Source organism: Grus americana, chromosome 4 (assembly GCF_028858705.1).
Source record: "Grus americana isolate bGruAme1 chromosome 4, bGruAme1.mat, whole genome shotgun sequence".
NCBI lineage: Eukaryota > Metazoa > Chordata > Aves > Gruiformes > Gruidae > Grus > Grus americana.
In genome coordinates this window covers 80,893,908-80,916,831 of record NC_072855.1, presented here as the reverse complement: position 1 = coordinate 80,916,831, position 22,924 = coordinate 80,893,908, and the positions used below count along the sequence as shown (strand labels likewise).

General features: G+C 45.2%; 1 protein-coding gene and 1 long non-coding RNA gene across 2 annotated transcripts; one reads left to right on the top strand and one right to left on the bottom strand.

Moving 5' to 3' along the window:
- The first annotated feature begins 7,285 nt into the window (after positions 1-7,285).
- On the top strand, positions 7,286-22,631 carry PPEF2 (protein phosphatase with EF-hand domain 2). The gene is made up of 15 exons (XM_054824324.1): positions 7,286-7,346; positions 10,764-10,891; positions 11,453-11,510; positions 12,140-12,315; positions 13,358-13,472; positions 14,511-14,557; positions 14,993-15,280; positions 15,371-15,520; positions 16,293-16,628; positions 18,095-18,280; positions 18,977-19,119; positions 19,644-19,750; positions 20,826-20,989; positions 21,573-21,660; positions 22,251-22,631. The coding sequence occupies exons 1-15, from the start codon at positions 7,286-7,288 to the stop codon at positions 22,427-22,429; spliced, it is 2,226 nt and encodes a 741-aa protein (XP_054680299.1). The 3' UTR covers positions 22,430-22,631.
- Positions 7,332-13,509, bottom strand: LOC129205900 (uncharacterized). The gene is made up of 3 exons (XR_008576907.1): positions 13,033-13,509; positions 9,183-9,270; positions 7,332-7,539 (listed from the first exon to the last, which is right to left on the bottom strand). It is a non-coding gene; the product is annotated as an uncharacterized LOC129205900 (long non-coding RNA).
- Positions 22,632-22,924: the final 293 nt, after the last annotated feature.

The window sequence follows — 22,924 nt, the reverse complement described above, 5'->3', positions numbered from 1 at the left end:
TGAACCGCATCAGTGTGGCCATCCTGTCCTGACGTGCTCTGTGGGACCTTCCTCAACACAAAAATTATTGGGTCAGTGCAAAGGAATGTGACTTTGCATAGCGTGAATTCCACTGCAGGCAGTCTCTCGCCTTCAGCGGTGGTTCTCTGGTGCACAGGCTCTTCAGCTGTTTTTAGTAGACTTATGAAAGGTGACTCAGAGTATTAGAAGAGAACATTTCAGTTGGAAGGACAACACTCCCCTAATCCAACTGCCTGACCCCTTCAGGGCTGCCCAAAAGTTAAACCGTGTTAAGGGCGCTGTCCAAATGCCTCTTAAACACTGCCAGGCTTGGGGCATCGGCCGCCTCTCCAGGAAGCTTCTCCAGGGTTTGACCACTGCATGCATAGCTGTAGCCTCTGCTGCTTTATTCATCAGAAAGCAGGAGCTGTTTTAGGAGGTGTGCTAATACAGGCTTTTCCCCCCAAAAGATGGGAGAGGCTTCTGATGGGATGGCAGCGAGGTTAGGAAAAGGATGGTTTTCCTTTTATATATTTGAAAGTTGCCTCCACTAGAACATTTACAACTAATTTCTATAGTTCAGAGTGTTGTTTTGGGTTTTTTTGTGTTTGTCAGGTTGTGCTGTGACCGCATATTGAATTCAGGCACTTCTTTGGAGCACCCCAGAAATACACAAGGATTTAAAGAGTCAAGACCTTCCCATAAAGCTTAGAGGTCCCATTCTTCACAGGACAAAATTCCTGCCAATGCCTGTGAGAATTCGAGGTGAGAGAAGAAAGTATGATCAGAGCGTTAGGTCAGGGCACCATTTCCAGATATGTGCAATGTTGCCTGCTGTATTTGTGCACCGGTTATGCAAACGGTTCCCGAGAGAGCTTTCTGGAGATGTGGGCCCTTTATCTCCTTGTGCTGAGTCTGGCTAAGTGTCATAACCTACTTACCTGCATCCTCTACTTCTGCCTGGATAAATGCGGTGCAAGCTTTGCCTTGACCCAGTTTGTACAATGATGTTAGCTGGCGTATGCCAGAATGATAAATTTGGATAAAAAAAAAAAAAAAAAAAAAGGAGTTCTGGGAGGAAGCTGTAAATAACAGGGCTCGCAGGATCTTTGAGATTTCAGAATGACGTTGCTTTATTTCACAGGGCAGGCACTGACTCCTGATACCAGCAGGTTTTCTTTATGTAACAGCCACCCACAAGTAAAGACAAAAGGATCCTTACAGGTGTAATTTTGCATACTCTTCTTGACCTCAACACTGTTAGGCTGATTATCTTTGGCAGTGGTGTGCCCAGATTCTCAGTAGTATATAAATTTAATGAAATGCATTTGTTTGAATGTGCACAAACAGATCTGGAGTGTATAAATATTCGGTATTTGTGAATATTCAGGAAACAATTGTCTGCTCCTGTCCTGTTTATGTCTCATCAGCTGTTCAGAACTTGCTCAGGCCCAGCCACGGAGCAGGTGATTGAAGTGTGGGGTTTTCTGAGTTTCAAACAAGAAACGAAACCAGATTTCAAGAAGTTTATTTTATTTTGCTTTTTTCCTTTTAAATTATTTTCTTAAAAAAGCCTCGCATTTCATCTGTTTATAAATGTTCAGACATCTGATTGCCAACAACATAAAGCCTATATGCCAACCTGAATACTTTTTTTCTTGCTAACTGGAAGGACATATAACTTTCTGGTCTTAATTTAATGACACGCTAAAAATACAAACGCTGGGCAAGTGGTAAGTGACACATCTTATGAACTAGATGATTTAACCTGTGAAATGTGTGGAGCTGCTTTTGCATAAGAATTGAAATTTGCTAAAAATACAGAGACAGCATTGTTAATACCCCAAATAACATCATCTTAACAATGCCGGAAACATTAGAATTAGCGCTGATTGTTTGTGGAGGGTTTGGGTGTATTGTGGGATCTTGTTTGCTTTTTAAAAAAGGAGGATCATTTGCGGTTGTTTGAACTGCTTGCTGATCGTCCTTCTGTTTGAGATTTTGTCTGCTTGGTGTGTCTGCTTTTTAGAGACTGGGAGATAAAATAGCTTTTCTGCTTTCTCAAGCCTGGTCAGATTCATGGCTGAGAATTGTTAAGTAATTAAATAGAACTAAGTTAAATACATTATCCTGGCTTCTTCCATGCTTTCGTTTCCGCAGTATAGATTCCCTTGCTACAAAGCCCAAAAGATTTTTCAGCCCCGCGTAGGGAACGGGTGAAACCTTTAATTCTTTTTCCTCCAGAAGTTTACATTTAGCAAAAGGCAACTTGAAAGTGTGTAGGAGCTGACTCTTAAGATGAGAGAGGCCAACATACTGTGTTTCTCATTCATAATCCTTTTCCGTAATCCTAATCCATTGCAGATCTGTAGCCTTTCTTAAGCATCACATGGGAGAGGATTCTTAAGGCTGCTCAGAACAACTGTGCAGTAAATAAATCGAGGGGTCTGCGCTTGTTGCAGGACAGCAAGCACGTTCTGTACTGCAGGTGCTGAAAGACATGGCACTTTCTGCTGCGTGCCCAAGGGAGCAGCTTACCTGTTTATTGAGATCCTGAGGAGGAGGTTCTGAATCTCTAAGAGATTATTGATCACTTTGGGCACTGAATAGAAACAAAAATCTAAGTGGAGAGCTACTATTGTGTTTATCTTAATAATCCATAAGTTAGAAATCGGTGGCAAGGTAAGTTGCCTTTTTGCTTTCTATTTCTCTGTAACGATGTTTTGTGTTCAGAAGTAGTTACTCGGCACCCATAGTTGGAGGTGAAATATCCTTGCTATATGTCAAGCCATATAAAACTGCAGTTGGGAGTTTTCTATCTGAAATTCTCATTTTTGGCACCGCAGCAACTGTACAGGTGCAGAGGTCAGTGCATGCGTAAAATAAAACAAGCTTCACCATCTCGTTTCCAGCTACAAGACGTGCCGAGTCTGATGGACACGTGGGATGTACATAGGTATTTACTCTGGGAGAGCAAGGCAGGATCATCACTTTCCCTAGTGCTAGCTAGCGTTTTTATTCTTGGGAGAAGTATTTGAATTTTTTTTTTTTAATTCATCTGTAGCTCTTAAACAAACCATTGCTGTTTTTTCTTCTAGCAGAACTTAAAATTTCTGTTTCCCTCCAACATCTCTTTCAGGTTTTTTCCTAGTAAACTTCTAGTAAGTCTGCTGTATCCTCTCAATGCCTTCCAGATTCTGCTCATCTCTTCCCTCAGCTGTTCCAATGTCTATAAAATTGTTAAGTTTGCAGGGATTCAGTTGTGCACATGATACATGAAGTGTGTCATCTTTCCTAGGAGCCCTGTTTTGGAGTTAGCTTCACGTTAGCGTCTGTGTTCCTTGCAGGAAGTCTTCAGTTCACGTGCGTGGAGCACCAAATTCTGCACAGATCTTTAAAGCTCAGTGATGTGACAGAGCGTGTAGGATTTGATTCAAAATGCTGTCACTTGCTTTGGTTTTGAAAGAGTTAAAATAGTATTCATGGTAAGCCAGGAAATTAACCTAGGTTTTTGTTGTTCTTGTTTTGGGGTGGTTGACACAAATGGATTTGTGCAAGTTTTCCTTTAATGATTGTTATGGGGTATTGTAGGGTAGTATTAAGCGAATCAGCAGCTTGTGTTTTAAGCATTGTAAAAATGAGCGTATTATCTCTTGGCTCAGGAAGTGTATGTGGAGTGTGGTTGTTAAACGTTTCTCCTGTCTTTAGAACGCTAACTCTGGTGAACAGGGAACGTGCATCTTTTCTACGTGTCTGTGGCCTTCTACTGAGGCGCTGAACTTGGCTGTTCTGTTAGTTGTCCGTGTCCATGTGTGGCTCGAGTCCATGGGGTTTTTTTAGTGGTGGTGTAGTTCTGCCCTGGTGTAAATGCACACAGCGGGTTTTATCACCTTGCTTTACTTGGCATGCGTATTTGCTAGCAGATGCTCTATGCAGTGGCGCGTACCAGGGGAAAGCCTCATAGGAATGCATTGCAGCTTCTCAGAAGGCGTGGGGAAAGCCTACTTTAGAGGCCTTCTAGCTGCACCAGAGAAAATGTAAACCTCTCTGCAGGAGGGGACTGGTGGCCAAGAGCAAGCTAGCTGTAGCTGCATCATTTGGCCTCACCTGGTTGTTTAATACAGCCTGTATTTGAGATGATGCCGTTGTTCAATTTCATCAAGTCTTCCAGGCTATGTCTTTATGGCCCCCTGTTCCTCTTCTTTTTATTGGTACAGTTTTTTAGGAAGAGCAGGGGTGCGCGTCACTGTTGGCTGGATGAGGAAGGATCACAGATGCTGAGCAGTTGGACTGGCCCTATTTCTTCCTCGCTTCTGAAACGGGTTTGATTCCACTGGAGTCTCTGGTTTACTGCTGTGCACTCCTTTGCTCAGGCTGTGGCCCTCAGAAAAATCTGAGGGTAACCAAGTGAAAAAGTGTGCAGCTCCAGGAATTGTTTGGGAGAGACCTGTTGACAAAACCGTCACGATAAGATAAATAGGTAGGTGCTGTTGCCTGTGCTTGCTCTTTGCAGGTGCTCCTCGGGCACGCCAATACTAGACCATCCCTTGGTACGGATGGCCAAAATTTATGTTTAAAGTAGGGCTGTCCGTATAACAAATGCTTGTTTGTTTTGCAGGGAAGGAGGGAAATGAGGAAAAGTTTTATTCTGTGTCTGCAAAAGCGCTCTCAAATCCAAGGTCATGTTTTATCAAAAGAGATAGGCAGTACCCCTGAATGCATCCTAAGCAAGTGAAGTACCTAACTCTGTACTTGCTTCATATTTGTTCTCCATTTTTAAAAAGTGATCTGGAAGTGTTTTAGCTCCCAGAAAAGGAATTTGGATGGATGGATTTTTTCCTCATGTTTGCATTTTTAAAGGTATCTTTAAAGGCAGTCACCTCTTCCGAAAAGCTGAAGCACCCGTCTTCCTTTGAAGCTAGTACCGTCAGGTTCCTAAGCAGCGCTGAAGATACACATGTAGGCATGCAGGCTGTGTTGACCTCCGATGTGGAGGAGCAGTTGTCTACGCTAACCACGTTTCAGGGTTTTTTTCCTTGGGATTGGCTTGAATCTGGTCCCGTGGACTGACCTCCCGTTAGTAGCTGGAGTGTGTCTTCTGGTGTCATTTCACCTGAAAGGAACCTGAGTCCTGCTGTTTCAGAGTGCCCTGCCAGCTTATTCTAGAATGCAGTAAACAGAGGGGCTTGGGGATGACTGTTTCTAAAGGAAGCTCCTGACACAGAGCAAATCATTGGTCTCATTGCTTCTCTGGATAGCTAATACTTGCTGAAATCTTCACATCTGTGTCTTTGAAAAGAATTTTTTTCTTCGGATAGCCAGACGGGAGTTCTACAGTGAGAAATTCTGAGCTTGAAAATTTGTTTTTCCTGAAATGGGATTTGCCTTGTACAAAAGTTACAAATAAGAGCTTTAAATGCTAGGGATTCTGATTTTTGTGTGCAGTTGTCTGTTTGAATAGTTAATAATCTGAAAAGTTGTCAGAGTACCTGCATTATTTAAGCACAAAGGCCGTAAAGCACCAGATACAATTGGGCGTAATTCAGCAGTGATTTCAGGCCATTTTTGACACTGGTATGAAATAGTGCTGTTAAAATAAAACTAAAGCGATTGGTATTTTGTTGAGAGCATTGCTACGTATCCTCCCGTTGCATCACCCGGTTATTGTGAAGATGTCATTGTGCGATTTGGCATCCTGGACAAGGTAGAGAATTTCAGCATTTCATCTGCCTTAGAAACTTTCCAAGCTGAAATGTTGCTTAGCACGGCTCATCTTCCTGAGCAAACACTGCACACGCGCACCTTATACAACACCGGACGTGCTCCTTCAATTAGCATTTGTGCAGATCTGTAGCTATTTTGAGAGGAAAGACGTGGGTTAGGTGGAAAGAGATTGAAGGAGGCAAAAGGATTGCGGGAAGTGAGAAAAGAAGGACTTTCCCCTCTGCCGGGAAGAAGCGCCTCTGTAGTCACGCTGTCCTGTCCCTTCAAAATCCTCTGAGTTGTGGTCTCCTGCTAGCACCACGGTTAACATTTTTACACGTGTTTATTTCCTTTCCTCCCTTTCTCAGCTTTCTCCTCCCCCAGTTCCCAGTAAGAAAACAAACCTGTATAATTCATAGGTGATACAGCCTGGGACCGCTTTGGCAGTATTACCTGATTGTTTTGGGGTTTTTTTTCCAGAGGAAACGTGTCTGACCGAATGACATTCTGGTTGTCTTCAAAGTGAGAGATTTCAGAATTTGATGTAATCTTGAAATAGGATCCATTTGCTCTGACCAGAGCTTCCCACAGCAGCGAGGTTACAAAAGTCTGGCTGTCCTGTCCTTTTATACTGGCCGGGATCTGAGCAATTAATGGTATAATATGCTGCCACGCTCAAGCAGATCCACGAGGTATAGGAAAGCAGTGTTTAACAAAGCTGATTATTTTCTTATGATAGCTAATTGTTATTTCAGACTTATCTCCCCCCTAGCTGTGGTACTGCAAATAGATTTAAATACCATCTATGTGTTCATCCCTCATCATGAGTTATCCTTCACAGATGGCTATACACATGAATATTTGTCTGCATATACTGATTGTTAATGAATTACCTTAATAACTTTTATGGTTCCTGATCAGTATTGAAAAAACTGTTTTTTTCTATACCGTGTACGAACGCCTCCCACCCGCAGTCGTGTGTAGTATTTTAGCACCTTCATCCAGGTGCTTCAGCTGTGCATGAGGAAGGGAGGAGGTAGCATGAGGATTCGGAGATGTAGTCTGCTCTCAGACCTCAATCAAGAGTATTTTATTGTAGCATCTAAAATGAACGTTCAGGTCAAAGACTGCACGTTGCTAAGAGTTTAGGAGCCCAAAATTAGGCATGTGAGGCATTGTGAGAGTACACGAATGCCCGAGTTATACATCTACCGTACAATTACAGTACCTACATAGGCAATCTCTGCTATTTTTATACCATTAGGAAAGGTGCTGAAATGATTCCTATTCATATAGCTGACTTGAAATTTGAAACAGGAAGACAGAAATCCTCATCTCAGATTGTCTAAAAGACAGCAAAGTGGCTGGAAAAACCTGGTACCGGAAGATGTACTTGGGCACAAGACAGGCCATCTGCTCGTCGATCTTAATAAGTGTTAATATCTTTAATTATAGATTCTCTGCACTGTGGGACATGTTACAACTGTTTTGATTCTGACTGAATGGTCTTTCCTGCATCTCTTGCGTGGTTTTGGTGATACTGGGCCAGTCTGCAACATTCTAGGAGCACTGGTTGGAGACCATGGGATCTGGTAGTTCTGTAAACGCCAACTACAAGTACTCCCTGCAGAAGTCTGAAAATGGTGAGTGATTCTTTGAAAAGTAATCTTTTCCTGTCTGCTCCTGCACATGCCGTTGGAAGGTTGCAGCGGATGTTTCTTTTCCAAGATACCTGGTTTTCTTCATAGTATTGAGGTGAGGTGATGTCTTTCCGTATCCCATGACAAGGAGTCTCAGCTGTCAGGCAGAAGACCGACAGGCTTGAGAAGATAACAGCTATTTCGACCAGGATTAAATTAAAATCAATCAAAACCTGACCAGAAACGAAGCAGCAAAAAGCAATTCAGTTAGAACTAACATCTGATGGATTCATCGATTGCTGGCTAACGTGCATGCGTTGTCACGTGCTGACAGCGAGATAGATGGTATCACCCTGCTGCATCTGGTGGGCTCCATTTTTAAAGACTGTTAGTGGTGCAGGACTGATAAAGCAGAAGCATTAGCAATGTCAAAATAAATCTGGTTCTAAAGAAGGTAAGACGATGTGGCTAAGAAAAGCTGAAAGGCAAAAACTGTGCTTTTTTCTAATTACATCAGCACAATGCTTTTAGTCTCTGCTAATAATCTAGACTTGTTTGTGGCTCTCAAAGCTATAATGATTTATATTTATGAAACCCTCTGTATGATAGTAGTTTTCTGGGTATGTGCTTAGGTCTGCTGTGGAACAAAGCGAGTTTATGAGTGGGGCTTTACACATAAGGAAGCGTAAAAAAGTAAACAGATTACTTTGTTGTTTGAATCATTCGGTCATCAGCATTGGTGGAACAGCAGTATGGTGCAAACTGTTTGCAAATGCTTTGAAAAGAAAAATAGTGATTGCATTTAGAAATAAGAAAGCGGGAATACCGTTGTGACTCAGTCTTTTCTGTTTGTAATTGTTGTTTTTTGAAAAACTCCACCTTTTATTTAACTAAGTTAGACTTGTCTATTGCTTATAGCACCAGAGAACCATGGACTTTCCCAGCAAGTTCAGGGCTGTTTTATGATAATGGCTTGGCTATAGCAAACAAAGTATAACATAAAACTAGTTACTTATTTGAAACCCTGCATTAGATCTGATAGCTCACCAACAGTTTCCCATGGCAGTAAACCCCCTCTGAATTTCTTGCATCTGGTTCTCAAAATCCTTCAGATCTTTTAGTTTGAGTGCTGCCCCTTTGGCATGCTTTCAGTAGCTTCTGTGATGATGTATGATTCAGTTTACTGCTCGGATCCTTGTGAAATGTGGATAAATATCTTTCTCTTCCTTTTTTATTATTTTTTTCTAAACTAGTACAAACACTGCCAGATGAAACTCACCCAGGTAAGCTAGTAAATTAGAATACCTGGCTTTTTCAGTTGCAGAGTCAGTCTCTGTAAAAGTAGTGTAAAAAACCAATGCCTTGCCCATCTGGAGCTTAAAATGCTCACTGTGCGCTTGATAACAAGTCTTTCATAGATTTGATTTTTAATGTTTCAAAGGATCTAGTTTTCATCGGTAAATGTGGAGTCATAACTATGAACTTCTGCTCGGGATTCAGTTGAAATACATCTCTCTTACTGCAGTAATTGGACATTTATCCCCTGTGGATCAGGGGAAAGCAAGATACTTAGAAGTTGTTTATTTTAGAGAGTGATTGTGACTGTGATTCTGGTTACATGCCAGCCAAATTACTGTTCAGGGAGTAAGGCAGCTAGTGTTGGGTCTGTTATAAAGGAGGCTTGAAGAGGTAGCATCAGGACCACCAAACCGCAGAGAAAAATGTCAGCCTTTTTAATTTTTCACAGCCCAGCAGATCAGTAATCATTTCCTCAGCAAGACATAAGGCTCAGGCGAAGAATGCTTAAGTTACTCCTGAACTATGGTTAACCAGTCTTACCTTCTTGCCCACGACTTCACCGTGACTCAGTTCCTCAGCTGCACAAAAGCAATAGCTCTTCCCTTTTTGCGCTCTGCAGCTCCTAGTGCTGTAACAGTAACATAATTTAGAAGGATTATTATTTTCAATACATAAGCCATCAGTATATCTTATTTAGGTAAAGGTCAATATCTCCTGCTGAAGTGCAGGAAGGGTGGTTTATGTTATATAATTAATGCAAGCTAATTGAATTAATGCGATCTCTTTGTCTCTTGCCAGCACTTAGTGGCCTTTGGGGTAGGGGTGGGGCATTTCCTTCTTTTTATAAAACTTTTCCACCCACCCCCCACGCACACCCTGAAAAAAAGCGCCTGCCCTGCTTTGGTGAACGCGGCAGTGCTCCCTCACAAACCGGATGCCAAGGGAATACGAGCTTCTGCGGCAGGGCTAACTCTGAGTCTCCATTTGATTTGGGGGCCAGCCTGTAGATAGAGCAGTCATCCCTCCCTCAGCTAAAGATGACACAGAGAATCTATGTTAGAAAATGTTTTAAATGTAGGGCTCCAGAAATGAACAGGAAGGGACATAGAGTGTAATCAAGAGAGACACCAAGTAGTAGAGCTGGTCGGCAAGGTCCTGTGAAGTAACCAGGCGGTCCAAATGGGGTCAAGACCAGCTAAGGAGGATGGAATTGTTTCTAGCGGTACATAAAGTTCTGTGGCAGAGCTTGAAAAAGTAAACGGGAAACTGCACCAATGTACTTTGCTTTAAATACGCACAAGCCTCATCTGAAATAATCTTTTAATGAAAAACACTGGAATTGGGGAAATGCAGAGGGATGGTTATGTTTTAAAGACCAGGGCAGATGGCCATCATTTGGAGGGAAGAGCCCGGTGCCAGTGCTGGTTGTGGATTGAACTGCGACCAGGCACCTGGCAATTCCTGGCATTTCACCTGGAAATTCCTGGCATTTCAGTCCTTCTGTGTCATTAAGTGGCCAAAGATCTGTCTCCCTCTTTTCACTGTGGGTGTTAATTTTGTCTTTATTTTATTCCAAGATAATGCTATGTTAAGATTTATGCTAGAATAGTTCCCTTCTGAAGTGTGTCCAGAACTGCAAAAGCTGAGGTATTTAGTTGGCTTAAAGGTAGACAAACCCCATGTTTTTAAGGCTCTGGAAGGGGACTCAGTGTCTTGTTTTCTCCCAACTCCTTGTGTGGCCTCAGTCAAATCTCTGGTTTCCTGAAGCCCCGGTACCTAGACCGTAAGACGGACGTGAAAATGATCAAGGTAGATAGAAAGGGAGGAAATTGTCCTTTAATACTGAAGAACGTGTTTGGATTTTTAGGCCCTAATAAGGTGTTGTTAAAGCTGGTGCTGAGGAGCCAGCAGCAATGGTTAGAATTACTTCAGACGTCTCTGGTCAGGAAGGGTCAGATCAACCTCTTGCAATAAGATGAAAAGAAGTGGCTGTTTTGTTAAACTTGCTCCTGAAAAAGAAAGTTCCCTCTTCAATTTTCGGGGCCAGGAAGGGAGCAGTAGCAGGGTACCTCAGCTGCAGCCACTGCAGCTCAGCAGGCTGGTTCTGGTTTTGTCCCCTAGCTTTCAAGGCAGCCGTCTTGATCCAACAGTGGTATCGGCGCTATGTTGCTCGGCTGGAAATGCGCCGACGTTGCACCTGGAGAATCTTTCAATCCATTGAGTATGCTTGCGAGCAGGATCAGATCAAGGTAAGGTGCCAAGGAAAAGAGTATGTAGGGATACACATAGGAGGGTGGTTTCTGTGCCACAGGCTCACTCGTTTCTGGCTCCTGGCTGGTAACCCTGTAAGTGCTTCCATGGGCCAAGGACTGGGTTTCCTGCCCCTTTTTAGCCTACTGATTTCCTGCCAGCTTATGTCTGATGAAACCCTAAGTAATGAGTCTTGAAAGAAAGCCATAAGGACCTTTGAACATTGTTTTTCCTGAGCCTGAACACAATAGGCAAGCCTAGTTGGTTGGTTATACTTTAACTTTGATTAATATTCTCTTATATGGTTACCTTCCTGTCAGGCGGGGAGAGGGAGGGCTTATAGGTGTACTTCTGCCTGCAGGGCTGACAGTAAAGCTACTTTTTTGACTGCATCACAAGATAATTCAAAACTTGAATTGGTATAGTGGGATTTGTTGTACGTACCAGACAACATGAGAAGGGCATACGTAATACTTCCAGAAAGAAGATCACGCTAAGTTGCCACTCTTCAGAATTTCATTGCAGATGTGAATGATGATGGGCTCGCTCTCTTTTTGCAGCTTCACAACTTTTTCAGTTACCTCATGGACCACTTCACGCCAAGCAGCAGCAAAGATAGTAAGTTTCTATGTGCCGTTTGTAGATGTGGCACCAGCAGCTCAGAAGGTTGCACCCTGTATTGATTCGTTGCCCTATGCTGGCCCCTCAGGGTGGCAAGGGGGGGCCAAGAGAGTCTAACGAGCGATGGCATCAGGAATTTGGATAGGGAGCGAATTGTCTGGAGACTGTTAGAGCTGTGCGAGGGACGTGGGGCAATTCCTGCTCCTTAGAAGCTGAAAGGGGGAATAAAAGCTCAGTATGTTTTCTAAGAGCAGCATTAAAATCAGCCTTTTTTTTTTCCAGTGATCCCTGGTAACCAGGGCTTCGCAGAGGCCATTTCTGAAGTGAGAGAGTCCAAGATTTCAATTAGCCATGGCAACCAGTGTTGCCAACTAGCGTAGCTGCCAGCACTGCCTGACACGTATAGCACAAGGAAACTTGTCCCTGCAGCCTTTTCCCCACTACAAATTCTGTAGCAGTGTCAAAATAGGAGCTAGCCTCCGTCACTGCCATTGCTCGTGAGCTCTAGCCTAACCAAACAGCTTTTCCTTAGCAAATTACTAGAATGGTGTATTGAGCCAACTTAACTTTTTCTTGTCTCTTTCTCTTTTTAAAAAAACAATCAAACCGACCAATCTGCCACCCAGGGGATTTCATCAGTCGCATGTTCGTAAGTGGGGAAAGCTTCAAGGAGGCAGAGCTGGAAAAATACTGTGACTATGAATCCGTGGAGGTGCCAGACTCCTACACTGGACCCCATCTCTCTTTCCCACTCCTTCCTGACCATGCGACTGCCTTGCTGGAAGCTTTCAAACAGAAACAAGTAAGGATCCCAAAAGGAACCCCGCTCTCCCCTTCCCTACGCAGGGGTGTAGGACAGATAATTTGGTTTTAGCCTTCCTAACAAGCTAAGCTGATTGGAGTATAACAAGCTGGCAGGCTGTTAAGCAAAAAGGGGATGGAAATGATATGGTATTTCCCCCTGCCATGGGAACTTTTTTCCTTTCTGAAAATGCAGTTCTAAAAATACTTAAAACTTGTTGTAGGTGTGTGCCATTATTAACCTGAATTTCATTTTAAAAGGAAAAAAAAAACCCAGAACAGTCCATGTTGAAACATTCTGTCATTTTTTTGTTGCAATTCCTCAATTTTTAAAAAAAGTATAGGGTGGCCCAGATGGCAACAGCTGATTAAAGTTATGTTTTGTGCCATGCAACTTTGGCTCATATTTAAAATGTAAAATATGAGTTTTTTGATGAGGAAGTCCGGTACCAATTCAGCAGCACTAACAAGACAAGCCCTCATACAATTGCAGTGTTCTGCTGCCATCCTACAATCAAGGTGCTGAGCTGCAAAATAGGCCAAAACATCCCTTTTCCAAACAAAATGACTTCTAAAACAAAGGTCTCCAATGTCTTGACTAATATTAAATGCCTACACCCTGGCTTTGAGCAAACATAGTTCTGCAGGACGCACGGCAGCTCACAGCCTGGTTTAATGTGGAAAAGGCTATGAAAGATCTAGAGAAGCCGCTTTTTACCTGTGATACCGGGCTGTAGGAGGCGGTGTTGTGTAGCGGCTTAGAGCCTTGACCACGGGGTGCCAGGGCTTCTGGGTTCTCTTGCCAGCCCTGCCAGTGCCGAGCCTGGGCTGGCTGCTTTGGGCAAGTCTCTTCTGTCCTGCTGTTGTCCAGTATTTGCCTCATCTTGTTTGTAAGCCCGTAGGTCAGCACCGAGCGTTGTCCCAATGAGTTCCTGCCATCCAGGCTATCGTGGTGGGCCCTTGGGTCCTTTGCAGACAAGAGCCGCATTGCTGCTCAGAGGTCACTGATTTCCCGCTTTAATCCCTTCGCTTTCTCCTAGTAGCAGCTCCACGCTCGCTATGTCTTAAACCTTCTGCATGAGACCAGGAAGCACCTCAAACAGTTGCCAAACATCAGTCACGTCTCCACCTGCTATAGCGAGGAGGTCACCGTGTGCGGTACGTCTGGAAGGGAAGGTGGTTTGTCTATTTGGAGTCTGCGTTAGGCTTCCATGAGAGATTTTGGAATACATCATTAACAAAGCCTACCCCTAGATGGTGGCGTTCAGCTTTGCATAGCCTCCTGTAGCAGTGGTGCTGTCACGGGGATTATAAAAATGCAAGGAGAGGAGGAGGTATGAATGGAAAAGATAAGGATATACATTTGTCTAAGGGAAGACGGTGATAACGATGGCCTGTGCCTTTAAAAATTGTTATACATTACAGCAAAGATTTAAAGAATTTTTCAACTGGATTCAAATTTGTTCTGTCACCCCAAACTTGGAGTCCTTTTACTAAACCACAGAAGCCACACTCATTTGAGGACTGGCCTCAAAACTCAGTCATTTTCTGTCCTGTTCTGTGGCCTGGGTTTATTTAAACAACAAAGTCCTGGAGCTGTTTTCTCCGAGCGTTCACTAACGGTAGCGTACACATTCAGATCCAGAATACTAATCCATCTTTGTGTCTTATCAAGTAAATTTGAAAGAGACAAAGCTTTTCACCATCATTTTCCTACTCTAGGACTGATGTTTAAACTTTGAGATATTTCTGAAAAATATGTACTTAGCACAGGCTTTTGTGTGCAGTCAGATTCTGGAAAACAAACCTCTCTCTCCAATATCATGTTAAATGAGAATTTAGTTTGATGATTATTTTGTATGCAAAGCTTTCTCCCATGTAATGATCAAAGTCAAATAGTTTCTTGTGCCATGTTGTGCCATCATAAGAGATAAATGAACATAGCTTCTGAATCAGAGTCTTCATAAGCCGGTGTAGGTTTTTTGCTGTCCTTCTCAGGCTTCAGCTGAAGCTTTTACATCATGTCCTTTTCCTTCGGGCACATCACCTCAGTGTAAGGAAGCTTGTACCTTGAAATTCTCAAAATATTTCAGTGGTCATTAATTTATAAAGGACATACTTTATAGGAAGTTTTTTATTGGCGTCTTTTTAAGTTAAAGGTAAACATACTGTGACTTGTCTTTTTGTGCCTGTTAGGAGACCTGCACGGCCAGCTGGATGACTTGTTCCTCATATTTTATAAGGTAGGCACCATATTTGGAGAGGGAGGCTGGCCTGGCGCTGCGAGAGGTATCGCATGGGTCCTGCTGAGAAACGTTTGCAAAATTGGGCCCTTCACGTGTGATTCTCCAGGTCAATTTGATCAGTTTTAAATGGCTTCACAAAGCAGCAGCTTATTCCCTTGCTGACTTTGAAATCTGATATACATGTATATGTGGCAAGTGCCAGTGGCCATTTTTGTAAGTGCTGATACGACTGGCAACCCTTCCTGACTGCCAGCTTTCACTTTCCGGTGCATTTGCCACTGGGAGCCTAGAGGATAAAAATAAGAGTCAGGATCTATTGTGTAAGGTAACCTGGGAGAGGAGTGAGAGAATGTGCAGCTTGGCGGGGGTGGAGTACATGTAGATGATGGGGAGGCCTCTCTTGTAACATCCCCCTATTCCTCGCTTCTACAGAATGGCCTTCCTTCCCCTTCCAAGTCCTACGTGTTCAACGGGGACTTCGTAGACAGAGGCAAACAGTCCCTCGAGATTCTCATCGTCCTCTTTACCTTCCTCTTGATCTATCCAAAGGAGGTTCATCTCAACCGCGGGAACCATGAGGACCACATGGTCAACTTACGGTACGGGTTCTGCGCGGGGCTGATCGCGATGTCAAGGGTGTCACTGTCAAATCCCACTGAACTTCCTTTCTCCTGTTCCTTTAGCTACGGTTTTGCCAAGGAAGTAATGCAGAAATACAAGGTAGGCATACGTTTGTGTCTCCTTTACCAGGTGAGACGTGGACTTTAAAGGCTTGATGCTCCATCTTTTCTTTCTGACCTGTCCTCCTAGGTGCACGGAAAGAAAATCTTGAAGATGATTCAGAATGTCTTCTGCTGGCTGCCCCTGGCCACCCTGATTGATCAGAAAGTTCTCATCATACACGGGGGCATCTCTGACACCACTGACCTGGACATGCTTGAGAAAATTCAAAGGAACAAAGTAGGTTTTATTTCCTAGATATTGCAAGAGACAGCAGTGTTGCTGATTTGTGGCGAGCAGCTTATTTCTATGTCAACTTGGCCGTTGATGAGACAAATCTAAAGGATGGTCTTCCTAGACAAACTGTGTTTAGGTACAGGCTTGGAGTGGATGGCTTTGGTTTAATAGTGCCTGTGCAGGATGTGCTTCTGGAGGATGTGCTTCTGGAAGATGTGCTTCAGGGAAGTGGTGGGTAATAGCACGGGTAAATAGGTGTGCTGGTGCTGACTGTAAAAACACAGTGATGATGAGACTTTGTCCCACAGTTTTTTAGCCTGTTTTTCCCCCTAGATTTCCAGAAGGATTTTCATAAGTCATTTAACTTGCCTCTGCCTCACTTTCTAGTTGAGAAATACTACTTCCCTTCTCCAAATGTAATGACAAGCGCTCACATTAGTCATTGGTCCTTGTCTCATTCTGCCACCTAGTTCCCATTGCTGATTAAATCTATGTACTCTACCTTTTGTGAAATGTTTGAGCAGCATCAAGTCAATGAAGAAGAGAGAGCTCTGTAGTCAGGATGGATGTGGGGCCCCAGCTGTAGACCAAGAACAGCATGCCCGAGAGGACAGCACTAGTAATATCCCACAATTCATTGGCGTTTGATGGCAGCAAAGGGATTTGAGGCTCGGAGGTTTGTCACTTGACAGTCTGCCAGTGGAAGATGTTAGAGCTGGAGACGTAGGTTTCCAAGCGGTGTGATCATCTCTCTTTTCTCTTTTACCTCTTTCAGTTTATTTCCATATTAAGAGGGAAGAAAAGAAAGGAGTCGAATAGAAATGTGGAAATACGGGAAATAAACGGGGAGAGCAAAGTAGAGGCTGACCCAGCAGGGAACGAGGCAGCCCCCAGTTTATCTCTGGAGCCCCGGCCGGCCCAGGCTCCCAGCATGGCCAACAGGCTGGAGTTCTCCAGGTGGGTCCGGCAGACGGTGCAGGAGCAAATTGAGTGGTGCCGCCGGCTGGCGGACATCAGCGACTCGGAGGAGGAGGAGCTCACCTATTCCAGTGTGGTCTCCTTGACGGATTTGGATGGGCCGTGCTGGACTCGCCAGGAGGAGTGGAAGCAGGTGAGTAGTCTACGTGGGGCCCCGAGCTTGGTGGGCTGTGGGTGCCTCTGCAGGTTTGTTCTGTTTGTACTGAGGAATCTCAGTACAAAATATGCAGGTCAGTGCACAGACCTCTCTGCAGAGAGGTTTTTGCCGCTTCATATAGTGAGGTTAAGGAGCAACTCAGTGTTGAAGTGCCAGCGGGCAGGCTAATGGGGTTTGTGCTGTTTTGTGCCGACTGCTCTGTACCCCAAGAGAGCCCGGCGTTGATCGTTCATGGACGGACCGTACTGTGAGTACGTGATCTCTGCTGCTTGGGGATGTTTCGTTAGATACCGGCACTACATCCAGCCCATCCTGTGGCACGGTTCCCTAGCAACTGAAGAGCTGTGCACGAGAGTCACGTAGAAGAACACAGGCTGTGTGCAAGACTGGTGCTAGCTGCCGTTCTCCTGGCGCCTTTCTCCTACCCGTGCGAGTCAGGCTCTTCACTGGGCTTTCAGCTTTCTGCGCTAAAGGCTCTGTCCCAGTGTTTCCCCTAGCACAGCACTCATCCGTTGTTGTATAAATAAAACTGTTACTCAGGCACAGAGTGGGGCAACAGGTTTTCTTGGTTCACTGCAGGGGAGAGAAATAATAGACAAGACTGATTGTAGAACTCAGTGGTTATAGTGTTACTGTGCACGTGGGGTATCTGAAGTCAGCTCTGGAGGTAATGAACGAGCACGTCATTTGCTGATGAGTGAGTTGCAAGTGAGGTACCAAGAGCAGACTGAAGTTACGGTTTTAGGTGGGCTGCTCTGCAAGTAGAGTGCTGGGCAGGCCAGAGCCTGGGAACTCGGTTTCCTGTTTGTGTTAAACCAGTCTGTCTGTAAGCCCCTTCTGTACGCTCTGAAACCATCATTACTTCATGTTACAGATGACATCCCGGCATTGCACGCCTTATCAGCATAAAGCTATATATTGAGGTCAGGGTTAAAGAGATTAAACTTTAATCCAAACAGTGGTTACTGAGTCAGCACTTACTTAGATTTCTGGAGGCTGTGGAATGTCCTGGCTAGACAGCAAAGGAGTTTAATACTAAGCCTGCTCATGGCCTCGGGATCTGCTGGGTGTTCTTGCCCTGGGACCTGTGTTTTGGGATGGAGGAAGACAGGCAAGGCTCTTTGAAATCTCAGATCCAGCCAAGGGAAAGCTTCTGTCAGACCTGATTTATGGACACTCCTCTTCCCCCAGGCACTTTGGGTGTGCCTGTAGCTTCAGGCCAACAATATTGTCACCTCTGTGGTGGACCGGGTCTGTGACAGTCCTGCAGAGCAGTATGGTGGTTCAGCTGGGATGCAGGAAACATCTCTGTTACCAGGCACTATGGTAATAGCAGCAGCCCAGGGAGGGATTCAGAGGTAGAGCTGAATTTGCTTAGTAAACTTTGATGGGTGGTATCTGCTGGGTACGCTTTATTCGCTGAACTTTTCCAATCCTTTCAGATTTTAGACATTCTCTGGAGTGACCCCATGCCTCAGGAGGGCTGCAGAGTAAATACGGTGCGAGGTGGTGGCTGCTACTTTGGGCCTGACGTGACAGGGAAGATCCTCGAGAAGTACAACTTGCAGTTCCTCATCCGCTCCCACGAGTGCAAGCAAGAGGGCTACGAGTTCTGTCACAACCGGAAGGTCGGTGAGGGAGATGGCGTGAAGGATACTTGGGTTTCCATCCTGCCAGGGTGGGGTTTCTGGGGTGGCTTGTCTCAGCTCTGCATTCCTTTCAGTGGGGCTTTGTTAAGTACATGCAAAATCCTTGAACGGCCTTATTGGGAGTTACTGAAGTGTGCTCCCAGCTGAGGTCCTAGGTCAGGACAGTCTGGAGCCACCTACTCTGCTGGGGGCATCTGTCGTGCAGGCAAAGCACATCGTTGCGTGTGGTAGCTGAGAAAAGGCCTGAACCCATCGTGCCATTGCCCCCTCTTAATGCAGCTGTTTCTGAAGATGATGTACAAAAGGGGTTACCAAGCTGCTGCAGCAAAGTTTTGCTCTCAGAAAATTCAGGGTCACTTCAGTGACTTCAACAGGGGCATGTTTGACTCTGCTCACTGCAGTGGAGAGTGGAAGTTTGTCAGGAGAGTACAGTGAAATCGCAGAAGCCCAGCGTGTTGCCAGATCACGTGAGACCGGTGCCACCCTCGAGGAACTCACACTCGTAAGGCTTCCAGGCCAGCTGCCACCTTGCTCTTCCTTTTCCACATAAATCATGTTGCTTTCACAATCTGTTGACTCCAGATGGGATCGGTGGTGGTGTTTGCACTGATACGCGCATATATAATAGAGGATGTATGTACTGACAGTAAATGCCTCTCTTTTTGTCGGGGTTAGGTGCTGACCATATTTTCGGCCTCAAACTACTATGAGATTGGCAGCAACAGGGGAGCCTACGTGAAACTGGGACCGGACCTCGTCCCCCATTTTGTTCAGTACCAAGCCAACAAGACGGCCCATACTCTCACTATGACCCAAAGGCAAGGCTTTACAGTTGCTCTGTATCCTCCAAGTCAAAATTCTGAAAGGGAAAACTTTGGGAGCTTTGAGAAAGTTTGACTCCAGAGCTGAACTTAAACAGCTTCATTTACTAAATAATAGCGCCAGAGGAGGATTGAGGCTTTGTGCAGAACTTACTGAGGGAACCTCATGGGTTGAGTAGGGAGCCTTACAAGATCAGAAGGGGACTCTTTTTTTTTACAGACTGCTGATTTTCCAGCTTCTCTTTTCAGTGTCAAGTTTTAACTTTTGACCCTCGCCAAGGTTCCCTTCTGCTTTGTTACTTCACAAATTGATGCAGGGATTCACAGCATCAGCTGCATGGAAATGTGCTCCAGGTGTGCAGCGTCTTGTCACGAGCATTACGGTGCAGCTGTAGCTGTGCAGAGCAGTTGTTCGAGGGTCTGGGCAATCCATGGACAGGCCAGACAACTGGGAAGAAGCAGCTTCTCTTGAGCTTTGTGGCAAGTCCTTAATGTGCTTCTCTCTTTTCCGCATCGTCCAGAATCAGCAGAGTGGAGGAGTCGGCCTTTCGAGCTTTGCGGGAAAAGCTCTTTGCTCACACCTCAGCCCTCATCAGCGCATTCAAGGCCTACGATAAGGACAATACAGGTAAATCTGAGCCGAGGGACACTCAGGTTAATTCCCTCGTAGGACAGGGTTGAAGCGCGGCTGGGTGGGAGACTCCTCACTGACAGTTGTCAGTGACTGTCACAGGAGAGGCTGTGTCACACCTTGCCAGAGTGTTGGTCCCATTTGTGTTATTCAGCGTCTCTGTTGGGAACCTGTTGATGCCTCAGAGTGGTGTTATAATGAGGGGGTGTCAGAGAAGCAAGAGGTGATTAGCCTCATGTGTAGCAATTCAGGCTTGGTACTAGGAGAACCCTTTGCAACAGGAGTATCGATGAAGCATTGGAAAAGACCATGTGGAACATGTCTGTCATGTGTCACTTGGGAAGGGCTGGGTGGTCTCTAGAGCCCCTTCATCCCTGGAGTCTAAAATCACTGGGAAGAGGAAGGCGAGGGACGTCCTCTGTGGCAGCTGCCTCTGTTAGAGCCTTAAGGAAGGAGCTGAGAGTTGGTAATTCTCTGGCTACCAGGAGTGCTCTGCTGGTGCAGCGACCAAGACGTGTTGCTGAGATCTATTTGTGGGCTGGAGGAGAAAAGGGACGCAGAAGTTGGAAGAACTGCTTTCTTGCTTTCTTCCCTGGCAGCAAAATTGTTCGCTGAAGTCCAGTTCAGCTGTTAGAGCAGCTGCTAAACTAGGGGCTTCTCCGTGTTCCTGGATCACTGAGGAAGTACTAGTGCGGTTGTGTAGGCCACGATCTGCAGGGTGACCCTGGCGGTAGGCCACAAATTTATAATGAAACATCCGAAGTTCCTGTCTTCCCGTTGTTCCAATGTTTGCAGCCCCACGGTTCCGATTTCTTGCAATGACCAAAAGCTTGCTGAGGCTGGGGGTGAGCAGCGAGTGCACTTGTGCCTGCAGTGGCTGATGTCTGTACGGCCGTGTAGGGTTTTTTCCTGTACCAAAGTGCTGAAGTGTGCCATGGAGAAACGACACTGTTGCTGTCACTGGCATGGTAGACTGGGTATGCGTACTGCTCTAGGCTTTTAACTTTGCCTTCACGTGCTTTCAGGTGCCCGTCTCTCAGAAGCTCTCCATGGCTCTCCCTTTTCTTTACAGGAAGGATCATGCTGAGCAACTGGGCGACGGCAGTGGAGTCAGTCTTGCACCTGGGCTTGCCCTGGCGAATGCTGAGACCGCAGCTGGTGCGCAGCACGGCGGACGGCATGCTGGAGTACAAGTCCTGGCTCAACGACTTGGCCATGGAGCAGCGGAGTCAAGAGGTGAGGACTCACCCCCTTCTGTCAAAGCATGATGTAAAGCAACTCACAAGGTCCCCAGCACGTGGAAACAAGTATGGTACGAAAGGAGAGCAATGGTTCCGGTTGCTGTATAACCCAAAATCACACTGAAGTCAATGGAAAAGCTTGCATGAATTCAAGTGGTCCAGAAACGTTCAGTCCATTGTAGACATAGATGATGCGTGTGCAATCAAAGCCTGGAGGTAGTTTTGGATGCAGGCTTTTAAGTAGGAAAACTCTATTCCATTCTCTGAGTCGCAGTTTCTTAGTTACACCCAGCAAAACCAACTCTGCAATGGTTAAAAAATGTAGCCCGAGTCACTGTCTTCTCTTCTAGCCTGGAAAAGCTGTTTGGAAGTGATAGGTTGCTGAAGTGCTATAATGCAGACTTGCACAGAGGGTCCAGTCATCACAACCCTGTTTCATAAGCCACACATGATGCAAAGTGCGTTGCTGGCAATCTCTTGAGAGCAGTAAACATTGCTATTTATTATGGGAAGGTCTGCAATAAAGAAGGAAGCTGTCAGAGGAAGGGTAGGAGGAGTATGACCATGTTGTTTTTCAGCGCATCCAGTCGAGCTTGCTGGAAGTAATTTATCGAAACAGATCCAACTTGGAGACCATATTCAGGATCATAGACAGAGATCATTCAGGTAAGCAGGTGCGCAGAGAGTGTCAGTCACTGCATTGTATTCCATTCTACTTTCGGGCTCCCTGTACTATGTACAAAAGCATTTTAAGGGTTTAAATTTTGGGTCTTTGTCCTCCCTCAGTTGGGGTTATTGCCTCAAGAGCTTCTGAAATGTCATTTCAAGTTTCCACAAACATGATGCATTTTGAAGGACTGTTTGCAGTCCAGGTAGAGAACGACAGAACAAAAATTGTCATGACAGCAATGACAGTAATGCACCGTACTTGGGATCTTGAGCATTACCTGCTTTCAAGCAGTCATCTCCACCAAATTACGTTGGGAAAGAAAAAATACAAGTCTTTGCCTTCTTTTGTTCTCCCAAATTGTATTATGTCTCTTTACTGTTTTCAGTTGTATTTTAGCCAGTGTTCTGCACGTGAAATTAAGATTACAAGCGATTCCTTTCCTTCCTCTAGGGTATGTAGGCAGCAGGGGTGGGATGAGAGATCAAATGTGAGCAGGGGTCCCTCCTTGCATGCTGAGCGGGGACTGACTGGCAGCAGCGCCCGTGGTGACCTTGCGCTGAGGTGGCTGTGCTTTTGTGTTCCACAGGCCTCATCTCGTTTGAGGAATTCCACCAAACCTGGAAGCTGTTCAGCTCCCACATGAACATTGAACTCACGGATGACGGGATCAACGACTTGGTTCGCAGCATTGATTTCAATAAGGATGGAAATATCGACTTCAATGAGTTCCTAGAGGCCTTTCGCCTTGTCAAACAGTCACAGTAGTGAGAACCTGGTGCAGGTTGCCACGTCCAATGCCTTGACTGTCTGCGAAGCCAGGAGGACTGCTTCCTACCGATCCGCAGGGCGTGCCAGCAGATGCGAAGCAGGGGAAGGGAAGGCAGGTAACTGTAGCGCTTACTGGTTGAGTACAGTGACTGCTGTAGCCAACAGCTGTGATCCATTTGGGGAAGGTAAAGGGTAAAACAGAGAAGCTGCACTTCAGTTCTGACATTTTTTTAAAAGGAGCTGTGTTTTAAGTAGAAATTTCTGCTCAAAGGGAAGATGCAACTTAATTTATCTTGTCTGTGTGTGCAATGAAATGTTACAGTCTATTCACGTGTAGTAAAATGGAAGTAAAGGTATTCCTTGTAGGCAGTGTTTTAACCAGGTAGCAACTGCTCCCGCCCAGCTTTCCTTTTAATAAAGAGTTTTTCCTAGATTGCTGGTTCGGGGCTGTTCCTGCCTTCTCTAGTTTGTCAACTCTGTTAGCAGAAGTGC